This window comes from Mastacembelus armatus, unplaced genomic scaffold (genome assembly GCF_900324485.2).
Source record: "Mastacembelus armatus unplaced genomic scaffold, fMasArm1.2, whole genome shotgun sequence".
NCBI classification, from domain to species: Eukaryota; Metazoa; Chordata; class Actinopteri; order Synbranchiformes; family Mastacembelidae; genus Mastacembelus; species Mastacembelus armatus.
This window is the reverse complement of record NW_022872919.1, coordinates 594048-610646: the sequence shown is the minus strand read 5'-3', so window position 1 is coordinate 610646 and position 16599 is coordinate 594048. Positions and strand designations below refer to the sequence as shown.

At 41.1% G+C, this 16599-nt stretch overlaps 1 protein-coding gene across 3 annotated transcripts in view; it reads left to right on the top strand.

The window, feature by feature from the left end:
• mdga1 (MAM domain containing glycosylphosphatidylinositol anchor 1) overlaps window positions 1–16599 on the top strand; it is a 151947-nt gene that overhangs the window by 126264 nt on the left and 9084 nt on the right. For all 3 annotated transcript variants that reach the window (XM_026291688.1, XM_026291687.1, XM_026291689.1), the window contains 5 exons: window positions 299–479; window positions 644–667; window positions 2686–2838; window positions 3022–3183; window positions 11153–11283. In XM_026291688.1, coding sequence (XP_026147473.1) covers window positions 299–479; window positions 644–667; window positions 2686–2838; window positions 3022–3183; window positions 11153–11283 — 651 coding nt within the window. The remainder of the gene's footprint in view (window positions 1–298; window positions 480–643; window positions 668–2685; window positions 2839–3021; window positions 3184–11152; window positions 11284–16599) is intronic.

Genomic DNA, 16599 nt, shown 5'->3' with positions numbered 1-16599 from the left:
CAGATGGGAGATGATCTGGAGCTTTGGCTGACATCTGATTGGTAAAAGTCATAAAATCAGACCATAATGTATCAACAAAGACTGGTAGAGATGAGGCTGAGGATGTTGTGATGCCAGACAGTACAGACACTTCCAAGTGGGTTTCTTAATGTTTCTGCCTGTCAATCAGATTTCCTACATTATGTAATGATCACAGTGCGCTGCATGTGTTTGTCTGTTTTTGTCTTTTCCAACTGATAACTTGAGTTTATTTGTAAATCCACATCTTATGTCTGGATCTTCTCCTGAATCAATCTAGAACAAGCAGATCCTGCTGTCGAAGCAGATAGACCTGAAGGGTAAGGAGCCAGAGAGTGGAGTGCTGATATCCCACATCATCCCAGACCTGAGGATCCCACTGTCTTACGAGGTCCGACTGGCCCCCATCACCACCTACAGCACTGGGGACTACGTCAGTCGAATCATCCAGTATTCAGAACGTAAGAAACATCTTTATCAAACATCGTTGCCGTAGGTCATTAGCTTTCACATTCATTTAAATACCAGATTAGATTATCCAATTAGATTACAGAATCGACCACAGAATAACATATGGCTTGTGCATATCTGACTTGTAACTAATATTCTTATAATTTTCTTACAGCCTATACCTACCCCAGACCTTCAGGTAAGACTTAACCACCATCCTCAGCTCTTCGACATTTCACAGTCTGGAGCTTGTTGTTGTGACCTGATTGATGACATGGTGGTGAAGTTAGGAAGGCATGTTGAATTGTGATGAAAGCTAATTTAGCTTGTGTGCTGCAAGCAATGTCAGCACAAGTTTGTCAAGGCAAAGTTTACCCTGACCCTGTTTTGGCCTTTATTAAATCGTGTTGCTTGGGAGGGTAACAGTAGGATGTGAGAAAGCAACCGATGGCTGGAAGCAGGACCACAGCATCTTTGTGTGGCAGTGATTGTGAGGACGTGTTCAAGGTGATGTCATTGGTAAAAGGCTGTGAAAATTTGTTAATAGTACAAACACATTGGATAAAGTGATGTTAAAACTATCACCTTGAACGTGCCCCTTCTTTATCTGACTCCTACCCTCCGTCCATGTCTCACTGTTTTGCACTGCCTCCTCCTGCCACTCTTCCTCTCTCTTGCCATCCCTCTCTCTTTCTCAGTCAATTGCATCTTGTCTGTTTTCTTCATTAAGAGACATGCAGCATTTTTCTGGCAGGAGTGGCAGTTGGCTCCGCCAGGGTGAGGCAATTAAAACAACAGCAGATTGGAACAGACTGCGAGAACAACAGTGCAAATTGAAAGGAGCGTATGTAGCGGAGCTGGGTGTGAATAGTAATAGATTAGCTCCCTGAAACAAAGAGGCACACAGAAGCCATTGTCGCAGGGAGCAATACACATCTGCACCGGACTGTGTTTATGTGTGTCCGAGGAAGCTTTCACCGAATCTGTCAGCTTGGATTATTTTAGACAGTTGCTGTTTCACTGGCTTCCTTTGATTTCCACTTGTTTAGTGAGTCTCCGATGATGGGAGCCCTCCAGATGGACTAATGAAGGTGACCCCTTTGTCTGTGATGATCAAACTGAAGGTCTTTTTCAAAATATCTGATTCAGATTTCCCTTCATGGTTTATACGTCAATTTCAAGAGGCCCAAATGTGACTCTAAAACTTATGAATGGACAAGAGACGGTTTGAAGTGATCACAGAAGATTAAAACTAGAAACCTTTCAACATCCACACCCTCACTCCCAAACTGTAGAGCTGAGTCTCACATCCAAGATAACTTAGAAAAAACATTCTCCACAACACTTCATATGTCATTAGACTCATATGTTCAACTCGTACTCGGTTACTCATAAATGCATCTTAAGAAGCAATTACTATACCTTCTCTACAGCTCTCATGCATAAATACAACCTATTATTCTCTCCACACTTACAGAATTGGAACCTTAGCACTCAACAAGAATGTTCCCTCTTCTTTTATTCATTATTAGAAGAAGTAGCAGTTTTCTTCTTTTTTTTTTTTTTGTTTTGTTTTTCTCAGCCTGAAACATCAAGAAACTCTAGATGCATATCAGAGTTGGATGAATGCTGCACCGAGAAATTAGGCAGTTTAACAAATCACGTCTAAAACACTCAATGATTAAAGGCTAAACAGCAGGTGATAGTGTAAAACATGGTTCAGTAGGTTAACTAGATTCTCCTTTATTGTGTTTCGCTGTGTTTTATGTCTTATACCTCCCAGGTGCATACCTTGTTTTGTCAGCTTGTGTCTTGAAACAGTACAAGTTTGTGATAAGTGTTTTTGTGGACTTTAATTACAGCTTGTTCTGATCGCAGTTGCCTTTAAAATGTTCTGTGTGTAGGAAGAATATGCATAATATGTGAAATCCATTTTCAGTTTCACACTATACCCTGCCTCCTACATTGTGCCTATCACTTTTCCAGTAATTGCCTGGCTGTCTGATTTCACATTTGAAGTGGATATTGCAGAGATCATTATACAGCTATATTGTTGCCATTCATTTTCCTGGGAAAAGTGGATAAGAAAAAAAAAAAAAAGTAGTTTACAGTATGTCACCTGTAGGTTGTGAGGTCACCTGCATGAAATGTCACTAATCAAATGTGTTTTTCTCCTCTCTCCTGTTTTGTCTCCACAATCGTATACACACATCCCAGATCATGTGTGTGGTTTTGAGGATGAACGCATCTGCGGTTTCTCTCAAGACCGTAGTGATGTTTTTGACTGGACGCGACAGAATCACCTGACGCAGAATCCCAAGCGATCGGCTAATACCGGCCCTGAGACGGATCGCAGTGGAACAAAGGAGGGTGAGGAAACCGGGGAATCGTTTACTTAGACGTTTAGTTGTCCAGGTACCAGTGCAGAGACGCTGTCGTTTACTGCAAAATGGGAAAATGATTTGAAATTTAGGAAAACAGACAAAAATAACGTTTTATTCATTGTACTACATTTGCAAATCTAGACAATTAAGTGTCATTTGTTGGTTTCAGGTTACTACATGTACATTGAGGCGTCACGGCCACGTGTTCCAGGAGACAAGGCTCGTCTGGTGTCTCCACTTTTTAATGTGACCTCCGTCAGGGCCCCCAAGGGCTCCAGCAGAGTCCCATACTGTGTCTCCTTCTATTACCACATGAAGGGCAAACACATTGGTGAGTAGAAGAATAATTCTCATAAACGTACACACACAATGTCTCCTAACATGGGAGCGTCCCCAGAAAGAGATTGACACCCACTGATACAGCTGAGATTACGTTGACAGTATCAGGGTTTTCCTGGTGCTGAACTGCTGTGAAAAGCTGACCTCTCTGCATGACCTCTGCTTGTAAAGCACGTCAGACACAACATCATACCGTCTGTGTGTGTGTGTGTGTGTGTGTGTGATTTTGCGGTGATGGGGGTTGGGGGTTATTTGTGCCTCAGTGTGTACATTTGTGTGTGTTTGGAAGGAGGCAGTGTGAGGGTGTGTGATTTATGGCTATGGCAAGACACAATCAGTCATTTGCGGGAGCTGTTCATCATAATATGCTCTGTCGCACAACTACAATGCATACATCTTGTAGCCTACACACCTGCACACACTCTGCACACAGACATACATGCAAGCATGGATTCATACAACACACATATGCTAAAATTTGCAAATACATGGGAGGGCACACCGACAACACACACACACACACAGTGGTGATTAATATGACCATAGTCCAAAGTCCAAAGATAGAGACTTCAGTGTGACATTTGCTCCCCTTCTGACCTTACCTGCACGAGAAGGGCAGATGTTTGTGTGTACTGGTTATGTAATACATACAGTGGGTACGGAAAGTATTCAGACCCCTTTAAATTTTTCACTCTTTGTGTCATTGCTGCCATTTGCCAAAATCAAAAAAGTTCATTTTATTTCTCATTAATGTACACTCAGCACCCCATCTTGACAGAAAAAAACAGAAATGTAGAAATTTTTGCAAATTTATTAAAAAAGAAAAACTGAAATATCACATGGTCATAAGTATTCAGACCCTGTGCTCCGTATTGAGTAGAAGCACCCTTTTGAGCTAGTACAGCCATGAGTCTTCTTGGGAATGATGCAATACGTTTTTCACACCTGGATTTGGGGATCCTCTGCCATTCTTCCTCGCAGATCCTCTCCAGTTCTGTCAGGTTGGATGGTGAACGTTGGTGGACAGCCATTTTCAGGTCTCTCCAGAGATGCTCAATTGGGTTTAGGTCAGGGCTCTGGCTGGGCCAGTCAAGAACGGTCACAGAGTTGTTCTGAAGCCACTCCTTTGTTATTTTAGCTGTGTGCTTAGGGTCACTGTCCTGTTGAAAGGTGAACCTTCGGCCCAGTCTGAGGTCCTGAGCACTCGAAGAGGTTTTCTTCCAGGATATCTCTGTACTTGGCCTCATTCATCTTTCCTTCAATTGCAACCAGTCGTCCTGTCCCTGCAGCTGAAAAACACCCCCATAACATGATGCTCCCACCACCATGTTTCACTGTAGAGATTGTATTGGGCAGGTGATGAGCAGTGCCTGGTTTTCTCCACACATACCGCTTAGAATTAACGCCAAAAAGTTCAATCTTGATCTCATCAGACCAAAGAATCTTATTTCTCATAGTCTGGGAGTCCTTCATGTGGTTTTTGGCAAACTCTATGCAGGCTTTCATGTGTCTTGCACTGAGGAGAGGCTTCCGTCGGGCCACTCTGCCATAAAGCCCGAACTGGTGGAGGCCTGCAGTGATAGTTGACTTTGTGGAACTTTCTCCCATCTCCCTACAGCATCTCTGGAGCTCAGCCACAGTGATCTTTGGGATCTTCTTTACCTCTCTCACCAAGGCTCTTCTCCCACGACTGCTCAGTTTGGCTAGACGGCCAGGTCTAGGAAGAGTTCTGGTCATCCCAAACTTTTTCCATTGAGCATTATGGAGGCCACTGTGCTCTTAGGAACCTTGAGTGCTGCAGAAATTCTTTTGTAACCTTGGTCAGATCTGTGCCTTGCCATAATTCTGTCTCTGTGCTCCTTGGGCAGTTCCTTCGACCTCATGATTCTCATTTGCTCTGACATGCACTGTGAGCTGTAAGGTCTTATATAGACAGGTGTGTGCCTTTCCTAATCAAGTCCAATCAGTTTAATTAAACACAGCTGGACTCCAATGAAGGAGCAGAACCATCTCAAGGAGGATCAGAAGAAATGGACAGCATGTGAGTTAAATATGAGTGTCACTGCAAAGGGTCTGAATACTTATGACCATGTGATATTTCAGTTTTTCTTTTTTAATAAATTTGCAAAAATTTCTACATTCCTGTTTTTTTCTGTCAAGATGGGGTGCTGAGTGTACATTAATGAGAAATAAAATGAACTTTTTTGATTTTGGCAAATGGCTGCAATGACACAAAGAGTGAAAAATTTAAAGGGGTCTGAATACTTTCCGTACCCACTGTATATATGTACAGGAACTGTGGAAAAAGAGATAAGGCATCAGATTGAAGGATTTTAAACAGAAAAGTTCAGTCAATCACTACAAGTTCACGATTTTATTGTCATTCATTGCTCTGAACGTTTGTTCTAGTTTTATTTGCTTTTCTCACTTTCTTTGCTAGAACATCAGGCACATGTTCAGACTTTTCTCAGGGACTACAGTGCAGCGTAGAACAGAAATAAGTATGAATTCAAAAATAATTAATAGCTACACAAAATAAGTGCAACTACTATACAATGTTGTACTACACTTTGTGCTGTTGATCCTCTATAACGGTGCCAACAATGGTCGGTGGTGTCAGCTGCATCTTCCTGAAGTCTGCGATTCACATCTCTTGCTTTCCCCTCATTTCTGTGAAAGACTGTTTTATTGCTGCTGAGGCCCAACACTGCTATAGCCTGGCCAGCCAGACCCACTCGCTTTCTTAGCAAAAGAATGTGGGTCTGGACCCCCTGCCATAGAGAGTCTTTTCCTCCGGCCTCAAAAGAGCCGGGCCAATCACAGCCATTTATCTGCTATGGGGGAGACTTTACGCTCCAGTCATCCAACCAGATTTATACAAACTTGGACATATGTACTGACTTGTTCATATTGTTTCTCGATGCCAGTCCCAAGTCGGCAAATCTTTCTACAACTGTTTACGCTGTTCAAAAATATGCACAGAACAGGTGATACAACAACAACAGTCATTCGCTAGTCATTTACTCTGCCTTCACACATCATGTCCTTTGTTTTCTTTGACTGGTTTGTTCTGCGTCCATTAGTCGCCCCCTGGAAATCGAACTCAAACAAAGAGATTCCAGACTAAGTCTTTATATAGAACAGGAAACACGTTATTCTGGCTGGCCAGGCCACAACACTGCTGTGTCATCTCCAAACTCAGTGAAGCAGTTGTAACTGGATGGACAGTACATTCATATTTCTGCAGTGTGACTGGGAGTGACTGAGCACACAGCCCTGTGCTCCGTGTGGTGGTGCCATAGGTGTAGCTGCAGCTCTGAGCCTACCGATGAGGAAGTCCGGTTGCAGAGACGTCAGCATATTGAGGTTGAATTTTCCCTGCAGTTTATTGCAGCACCGACTGAAGAGAAGCACCTCATCCATGTTCTGAAATAAACACATTAGAGAGTTAAATATTACCATCTCACCTCAAGGCCAAAAGTCCATGCAACCTTTAGCGGCTTTTACCTAATTGTTTTGGTTTTCTTATCCATACTTAGACTGTAGTTTCCACTTTCCTGCCTTCTCTGCACAAAAGAAAACCATGTAATGGCTGTAAAACCAGTGCAGTGAGTTTCTCAACAGATGTGTCTGCCCATATTACATATTACAAAAACTACTAATCTTTAATACATCTACCTGAACACTTGTACTGTGCAGCTTGTCCAGCTCTTGTTTTGCAGCAATGCAATGAGACAAAGCAATGCTACATCAGTCACACAGCACTTGCTTACAATCTGTTACCTGTTAGGCCCAGCTCTGTTACAAGCCCTCCCCTCAATTTGCTCTCTAGTTCTCCCAGTCTGTTCCAATCTGTTTTCATTTTAATTGCCTTAACCTTGGCGGAGCTCACACTCCTGCCAGGGAGACACTGTGTGACTTTTAATGACAAAAAGAGACACGATGAGTATGAGACGGAGGGGGTCAGTGAGAGAAGAGGAGAGACCAGAAAAGTGAGGGGAGGATGAAGGTCAGCCTTGGAAAATAGGTAGAGGGTTAATGAAGACAGTGAAAGTGGAAAGAGATAAAAAAAAAAAGGACTAAGAAAAAGGAAGAGCGAGCAAACGTGTTTGAGGAGGCAGAGGGTAAGGTGAGGCAAAGAGGATGGAACAGAGCTGCAGGAGAGGCCATTAACTGGTTAATGTTCAGGAGTAGGATGCAAGAAGAGGTGCTTTATATTTAAGTACTGTAACTAGTTTTAATGTACTCGATTGTATAGTGTCAAAGTACTGCAGAGTGTTTCGAAGGCTGTGTAAGTAAAAAGCATATGGGTACTTTGACACAGAGCAGTTTTTAGAAATGCAGTAGAAGAGTTAGCCTTTATTGACCCACAGATACTCTATGTGTTTGCTGTTTTGTAATCCTGCAGAGGAAAGTTTCTTTTTTAAGATGAAGAAAGAAAGTAATAATGGGCATCGACTGCTTTGGATTTGAGGTTTGAAATAGGACCCCTCCATGTGATGTGTCTTGTTGTTTACTTTAATGTGTTTCTCTTTGGGCTAGATTGCAGCAACAAAAAACAACATTTAATTAGTTTTGTTTGGCATCAGGTAGTATTTTAGACTGGCTCAGGTTTGCAGGGCCACTGGCAAGTTTATTTGGAAGCACTGGATTATTTTCACTTCAGAGTGATGGAAGACAAAGTTTGGGGTAATGTTAAAAATGTTCTCTTTTTTTTTGCTTTATTAAATAAGACTTTAAATGTTTTCTGTATGAATGCTTACAGGTCCGTGTGCAATAAAAAAAAGCGGTGCCTATATGATACATTAGCTGTTTTCACATGGCATTTAACATACTGCAGTGATATTTCTCTTTTGGTAATATAGACTTCTGTCTTGGCAGGACTTTGTTGTGTGTCTGCCTCTAGCCCTTTAGATTTAGATTCTCATTTCAAGGAGAACATTATGACCAGTGTGCTGTATAGAAAGGTCTGATTAAAAACAGATTTAGGTTTGCTAGATTTGTCCCTTTTCTCAGCACAGCTTTGGCTAAACAGCAGCAGAGACACATGCAGGGCTTGAACCGTATTTAGACAGAGGTGAAGGACAAAGGGAGGAGCAAACCAATATGGACCTACACCTAAAGTACAGCACAGATATAGGAAAGTCTTGTCTGGGTTCAGTGTGTGTGGCTCTGTATCTCTGCTGTCTTTCCCACTCATGATTCTGCAGACAAGTAGCCCTGATAGAGCTGTGTCTCCTCTGCCTCTCTGACACTCTCACCAACACACTCCGCTTTACCTTAGTCCAATCAATAGACCGCTTATCAGAGTCCTCTTTCCTCTGTTGGCTGCGTGTGTGTGTAGGTGGTGATGAGGACCTCGGTGAGGAAGGAGAAAATGAGGCTTAGTAACATGGAGTGTGGGCTTTGGAGGTGAAAATGGGCTGCACCAAAATTAGCCAGTTTATCTTCATTATGTAACTACTGTGCCACCTTTGTCCTTTGAAATTTATTGTGTAGAATAGTCGCATGCAACATTGTGTAATGTGGAGAGTTAGATGAGCAGATCAGTACCACTCAAGTACAATATGTATATTCAGTATATCTTTGCATTACAACTAGCCAGGCTTTGTTCAAAGGTAAAAACATCTGCCTGTCTACAGCTCCTATTAACCATGATTAACAGGCCATATAAACAAAAACAGACTGAAGTGGGAAAAGTGTCTCTGGGCCAGACACAGAGACGTTCTGCAGGTTCTGCTGGTTGTTGTGACACTGTCAAATCAACAATAAGCTGCAAACAAATCACAAGCAAATACAGACACACACTGTCAGTCAGTTGGTGAGTCAGTCAGTTCGGTCAGCACAGACAGAAACATGCTTCAGTCCAGACAACACGACCAAACAGAAAGGAAAACAAAGGAAATTAGTTCCAGGAGGCACTAAATGTATTGGCTTTGAGTCAAGTTACCAGGGTTGTATTTTAATATCCAGACGTCATCGTTCTAAAATGTAAACACAGTACAATTATCATACATGTGCAGATGCAGCCGCACATTTATGGTGTATATAATGCAGAGATACTGTGTTATCTTCCTGCTTATTTGTTTAAGAGACTGGTGGTTGGTTAATGTTCCAATAAGCAGCTGGCTGTGGATCGTTAAGAGGATGAATGATTCTCTCACACCTTAGAGACTCGAGAAGGAGAGGGAGACTATTTGGATCAGTTCTCCACGTCTTGAATGGTGTCACTCTCTTCAGTTTGTGTTTCCTCGATTCAGGACAGTTGATTTTTTTTTTAACTTCCATTGTTAGAAAGGTTTTTTAAAGATTTAAACCAAACATTATGTGGCAGCAAAGTGTATATTGTAGATGAAAAGAAACCAATCAATCTGGTCAAATCAAGTTTATGTTTTTTTTTTTTTTTTTTTTTGCTAAATTTCTCCAGTCCCTCTCCTCTGTTTGACTGTGTCTTCCTTCCTACACGATACAATGCAATGCATTTATTTTCACTTCCTCTGTGAATCAGATGAGCCCATGACAAAGCCATGTCTTGCCTGTGTAAATAAAGGGTAATTTAGAGTATGTGATGCTCAAACACAAAAGTTTTGTAGCTACGTTTGTAGTTCCTTCTTTAACATTTCTTTAACACTGACAAACAAACAGCAGCTACAATAGACATCCAGTGACACTGGGTGACTTGATGCCAGTGACAGTCATTCAGAGCCAGCACCTTGTAAATTGGGCTGTAAAACATGGAGTAGTTTCATTGGGATAAGACAACAGTTCCAATCAATTGTCTTCCTTCTCTCCTGGGATGGTAAATTAAATAATTATTATGGTTTTTTTTTGTATATACTGTGGGATCTATCATTCATCTTGTGGTTAGTAAAGGGGCACATCGGGATTGTTTGGCCACTTACAGTCAGGGTTGGCTCATCTCAGCTGACTATACACAGTCAGATCACAGTCTGTTGTTTATTGTGCCCACTGTATTTATTTAGTCATTCCATAGGTTATATAGAAGCTGAGAATGGCAGCGTCTCAAGATCACAAGTTGATTATTTCATTATTTCAAGAAAATAAAAGGCCGATTTCCCGAGACAATGAGATAATTGATCATGACAAAGTGACTTCTCTTTTCTTGATATCACAGGATAGTTATAACTATGTTATAACATAGATGGATTACTGAACGGGTGCACTGCCCAGGCGCCCAAGAGGTCAGAGGGCCAGAGACCGTGGAGGGACTGTTAACCTTTAGAAAACCTTTAGAAAGTCAAAGAAGTGGCTGCAAAATGAGTGCAAAAAGCCCCAGAATAAGAAGGAAGATGGAAAACTGTACAAATTAACTAAACGACTTATGGTCAATTTCTGATCTTTGCCTACAATAAAACATTGTCTGCTTTAATGATGTAATTACAGGAAAAAAACTGCACATTAAGGCCTTGATTTAATGTTCAGTTCTGGCTTTTTCCTGAGAATCATCTTGAAGGCTGAAATCAGGTGTGTGTAGATAATTATCTTGTAATCTCAAGAAAACAAAATTCATTTTCCTGTGATAAATTATCTTGTTATCTTGAAAAATCAGCCTTTTGTTTTCTTAAGATCACAAGATAAACTTACCCATTATCATGAGAAAACGAGCTTCGTTATCTTGAGATTGGGAAACAATTAACTTGTGATCTCGAGAAAACAGCATTTAAAAATAATTTCAAGCACAGGTGTTCTCTGCATCGGACTGACAAGACCAAAACACATGGCTATCTTGGTGGAAATAAACCGTTATGTGTGGGTGATTGTGTTTAGAGTGTTTTACATTTGTATGTCAGTAACACTACAGTGTGTCCCCAGCTTAACATAACTGTGTATTCAGTGTTTGCTCATTGACAGTTACCTGACAGTGTATAATAATCTGTTTGTGTGTGGCTGTGTGTGTGGGTGCGTACCTGTGGGAATGCATGTGTACATATTTTTCACAGGCACTCTCAATGTGCTCCTGAAAGTGAGAAGCATTGCCTCCGTGGACTCAGTGGTTTGGACGAAGTCTGGTCACCAAGGGCCAGACTGGAAGAAAGCATTTTTTGACATCAGCCCCAGTGGACCCTTCCAGGTAAAGACATGGTCGATGCTTTCCTTCCTCATATAGGCAACGGTGCAATAAACAAAGCATAGTTGTACATTAAATCCAGCAGTGTTTATGTTTTAGGAAAATGTCTGTTTTCACAGCCCCCATGTAGAACATCAGAGGATGTAACCTAGGATCTTGTTTTTCTTAGAGACAGTGGTTATTCTGCCCCCACAGCTTTGCACCAAGCAGTTGACACGTGCTGCATGCAGAAGCGTAGTGTGACCTAAGGGTATAACCTGGTCATCTGTTAAGAGACAAACATGTAGTGTGCCCTGTACTGTTTGCTGGATGTTGAAAGAGCTCAACCTCTGAATAGAAATCAGCCTTTAGTGTTGCCGGCACTCTCAGGTCTGCCTTGTCTTGTTCAGAGAAGAAGAAAGGGGATAAAGTGGAATTATATGCTCTTATGTTCAGTGTATTCCTTTTTCTCCGTCACCCCTGAGATGCTTCCTTTACTGCAGCCATTCCTTCTCTGCTGTGTCTTTCCACAAGTGGAACGCTTCCACAATGAGTTAGGCTTCAAACTCAAATTTCAATCTGGCAAATTTTTTTACCAGGAATTCTCCAAAATGCTGCAGAATTACGGAAAATATTTCTTCAATCCAACGGAGAACATTCTGATTAAACTTCACTGTTTACATGGATGCTGATCCAATATGGGCTCACATGCTCGAGGTATTTAATCAGAATTAACTGTGTGTGTGGTTTCACCCACTGTGACAGGCTTAATCTGTCAGAAATCTAACAGAAGAAAATGTTTTTGATTTGGTCGATAGTTTGGTGGATTCTGGTTTACTCTTCTTTACAACCGGTTGTTTGAATTCATTTCTTTAGAGCCATTCAGGCATTAAGAGTTTCAACAATCCTTAAATTTTTGAAGATCTCCAAAAAGCTCCAGACAGTAAGTCAGTGAATTTAGCGGCAGCACTGCAGCAGGTTAGATGCAAAAAGATGCAAGTATCTGCCCCGTTAATGCTCTGACCAGCTCCTGTGTCAGTGCAGCAGTCTCTGAGCGGAAGAAATGAGAGGGTTTGTCAACTAAAATCAATATATTATCACATTTTTACTCATCAGGCCTCACGTATTTGTGTAGAAAGTAGCACTAATGAAGGGCATGAAAGTATAAATTAACCCCAAACTTTTAGAGAAATGAGGGAGCATTTTTCATTTGTTAAATAAATGTGAGTACAGCTTTTTGACATTTTCGGACAAAGCAGAGTATTGATAAATGAGGACCTTTGGGTGAACATTCAGCTCATTTTCTGCTGAACGTCAGCAGGAAGTGTATCCACACCGTAACCAGAGGATTACTGGCTTCATCAAGAATGTGCTGATCTCAGGGTGGAGAATGAGGTTTCACACCAATTGGAAAGATCCTGATATCATGGACATGTAGCATGTATGTGCACACACTGTCATGACCGTCGACTGTAACAAAAACAACAAAATAAAACAACTTGTAGATTTAGTGATGCACTTACCAGATACACTGGATTAGTATCATGTCACTCATTTACTGTCCAGATTATGTAAGTAAGAAATTATTTCAGCATCTTTGGAGACAGAGAAGAATGATCCCAGCCACTAAGGGATATGCAGGGTTAAGATGAACACACACACACACACACACACACACACACACACACACACACACTAATATCTAATATGCTCAGTTTAATATCAAAATCAGGATCATAGCATAGCATATGATTGGTTATGGAGTGTTGGTTTGTTTATATTCATGGGTTAGGGTAAATTCAAAAGCCTGACCAAGCTCCAGCCTTTTGTCATTTGAGCTGTAGTGGTTTGTTCCTGTTTTAGTTCACCAGAAGTTTAAAGTTTGCAATACACATTTAGTCAATAGTGGAAGAAAATGGTGTGGAGACATAACAGAGGAAGTGGCTGTTTGAGCACTGTCTGTTGACACATCGAGGTCCCTTCGGCTCTTTGGCAGCTGCGCTTGCAGTTAGCGCTTCTCTGTTGGGATGTGGCCGAGTAAACTACATGAGTCAGTCCTCCTTTCTGACTGGATGTGATGCTTCCTCTTTCTCACTCACTGTGTCTGTTTGTAAGTGTGTGTCTATGTAAGTTTACAACCCAGCACAGGGAGAAAAAAGCAACAGCAAAAAAAAAAAAAAAAGATGGTTTTATGTTGCGTGCCTTTATCCTCCTGTGTGTGTCTTGATTTCTTTCTGCTTGCTTTCCTCTTTCTTTCTGCTTCTCTTTCTTTTGGCCCAGTGCTGGGGCAGGTAGACCAGGTGGGTCGATTCTTACCTCAGTCCGCTTCACACCTTCCCGTCTGAAGGCTGATGACTAATGGCTCTAGAATCAACAGACTTGAGAAAGAGTCTTCCAACTTTCCAACTGTTCATACACCCACACACATACATTGCTTCTCCATGTATTTGCCTCTGTATGTTATTTAAATGTGCAAACCAAATCACATGCATAAACACTGTTCGACACATGCATGCACACACGTACACACCAGTCTCCTATCCCCTGCAGCAATTAGCTATGACGGGTCAATTAACAGGCTTATTTATGAGCAAGGGATGCCTGCTAGTTGTGCTGTAATGATTCCAGATACTCTCTGTACGTGCACAAGGGAAATTGAATACATGATGAATGTGGGCTGGAGGCTTTAGCTGGGGGCTGCGTTTGCTCTTCATTAACTATGCCTCTGCAACGCTATGTTTCTTTCACCATTAAAGGGACAATTAAGTCTGAAACAGTGGCCATACTGTATGTTTTAGGACTGTATTGTATTTGCATGTAACAAATCTCTTAGACAAACCTCAGGCATGCACACACAAACACACACATAGTACGGCAACCGTTTGTTGTTGTATACGCGTGGATACCCATGTCACATCTTCTGGCCCATCCTCATTGTTCAGTGGCATCTTTTTCTCAGATCTCATTTCATTTTCTCCCATGCTATTAACAAGTTGTTTTAGAGGAAGCCAGAATTAATGATAATGTGATAACTTTGCCGTAAAATAAGAGAATGGCCGACATATAAAGTCACATTCTATCCAGTGTGGAGCCAAGTATCTCTTATTCATCATATTGATGTGTAAACACACGTGTGTTGCCAAAAACTGGTTCATATGATGCAATTAACTTCAGTTTCACCAGAAGTTTTACTAGTCTAAAAATATTACAAAATGCTAGTTCTAAAAAGATTAAAATCCAGAGTGAATAAAATTTCAATTACAGGATTTTACCAGAACAAAGTGGGTGGGGGTTCAGAGAGAAAGGGAGTGTATGTTTGTGTCATCGATAAAACACTTGATGCTTCTTATATTCATCCCACCATTTGTACTGTGACTCGGGCAAAGGTGAGGTAGACTATGATGAATGAATGAATAAAGAATGATGCACACAAGAGAGGGGTTGTCTCCCTGGCAACTGAAGGCTGCTTTCTATAGGAATATTTTCCTCTTGTCTCAATCTTCCTTGTGTGGTCTTTCTTACACGTGCATGCATGGACTCTGATGTGTCTACTATACGTTTGCACATTCCATCAAACGGACACATGTAGTGTTATCCTTATCTCTTACATTTCTGAATGCACATTTGTCCAGTCCATCGTGTGTGTGCATGTGTGTGTGTGTGTGTGTGTGTGTGTGTGTGTGTATCCCTGGAAAGTCAATGAAGTAATGTAATTGTTCTCAATCATATTACACTGAAGTTAAACATGCTTCACTTGCTAATCACTGGAATCTGCATGTGAAACATGTTATAGGTGCCAAATCTAAGACCTGTAAACCATAACCACCACCATTAACCCATGTGAACTCCTGTACTGAGAGAAAATGTCTAAAAATAATTTAACACCAAGTTGTACCCAGTTTTGCTAGTTGATTCAATCTGCTGGACATCATCAAGAATATTCATAAAACACCCTACTGAGTCTTTATTAGACTGCATAATTTATATAGGCATTCTGCATTGGTGTCACAAGTATTTCAGAACATTTACAACAGGTGTTTCTTCAGTTTGAGCTATTTAGTTATGCACACACACTCATAAAAACACTAACTAATAACTAATAGAGTTAAATAATGTAGAGTCCATGTGGCCTTGATCATCAGCCACAGCAGGTAAACATACTTCGTTACTCTCTTCCTTTCTCTCACTATTTCTCCTTTCTTACTAAGTATCACTCGCCTCATGGGCCTGATTTAATGAAGTGAACCTCATTTCTCACCTTACCTCATACCTGCCCCGTTGTTCCCCTCTGTTGCTCTTGTTCCTTTAGCTGCCCTGTCTCCCTTCCCTCTCAGTTCTTCCCCTGTGTGTCTCTGTCTCTGAGGATTGCTAGTTTACTTACAATCAATAATAATGATTGAGCTGTCTGTTGTTGACAATGGGAATTACCTGACATAGTTGCTGTTGTGTTTTGCTGCTATCTTCTTGAGTTGAAATTACAAAGAATAGCTCTATTAAGATTATTTTGTCAATTGCTATGGCTCACTGCATCTAAAACTTTTCGTAAGGATGTTTTGGAAGAAAGAGATGACTGCTGTTTGTTGGCTTCTGGAAGGGCCAGGCATTGTTTTGTTTTAAGTATATGATGCAAAGTCTGACAGCCTGTGGCAAATTAACAGTACCCAGACAGTGGCTGTGTTTTCTAAACAATATCCAGTGTGCATGAGTCAAACTGTGGCATAATGATTTGTCACAAGTGATTTTGAAAATGAATAATTTATGCCTAATTGAAAAAGATGCATGTAGCTAACGTCAGTTCTTCATATGAGACTGCTGTCACAGATTAATCATTGGTAGTCACTGTTAATGGGATTCAGGTCTGCAGGTACAGTTAGACACTCATTTTAGTCATAAAATTATGATTTTAGCTAAAGCACAATAACGTTAGGGCTATTCTCTGTGTAAAATTGGTGGAATTCTTTAAGTTTCAGCCTCTCTGCAGCTTCAGTTTGTCTCACTTTCACTGTCTGAAAGTTAAACATCAGTAATATCAACATGAATTTCCATCTTGAAGGCCTGTACCAGCACTGGGTAATACCCGGTTTGAGGAGAAGGGCTGTGAATCAAGGTCCGCTAACATGTGACTTTCATGGTTTCAGTAGTGTTTAATCAGTGCAGTCCTATACATATAACACATTCATACTGGGCACAGATCCTTTCTAAACTCTAAGCAGCAGGATCAGCCAGTATTGTAAAGGGACTATGGAGTTCAGTAGCTGGTTGTTTGCAGTTTACTGTTGCTTCTTTTTCTTTCTGCAGCTGCAGAAACCATTAACCTAAATTCCCAAGAAAAATAAACAG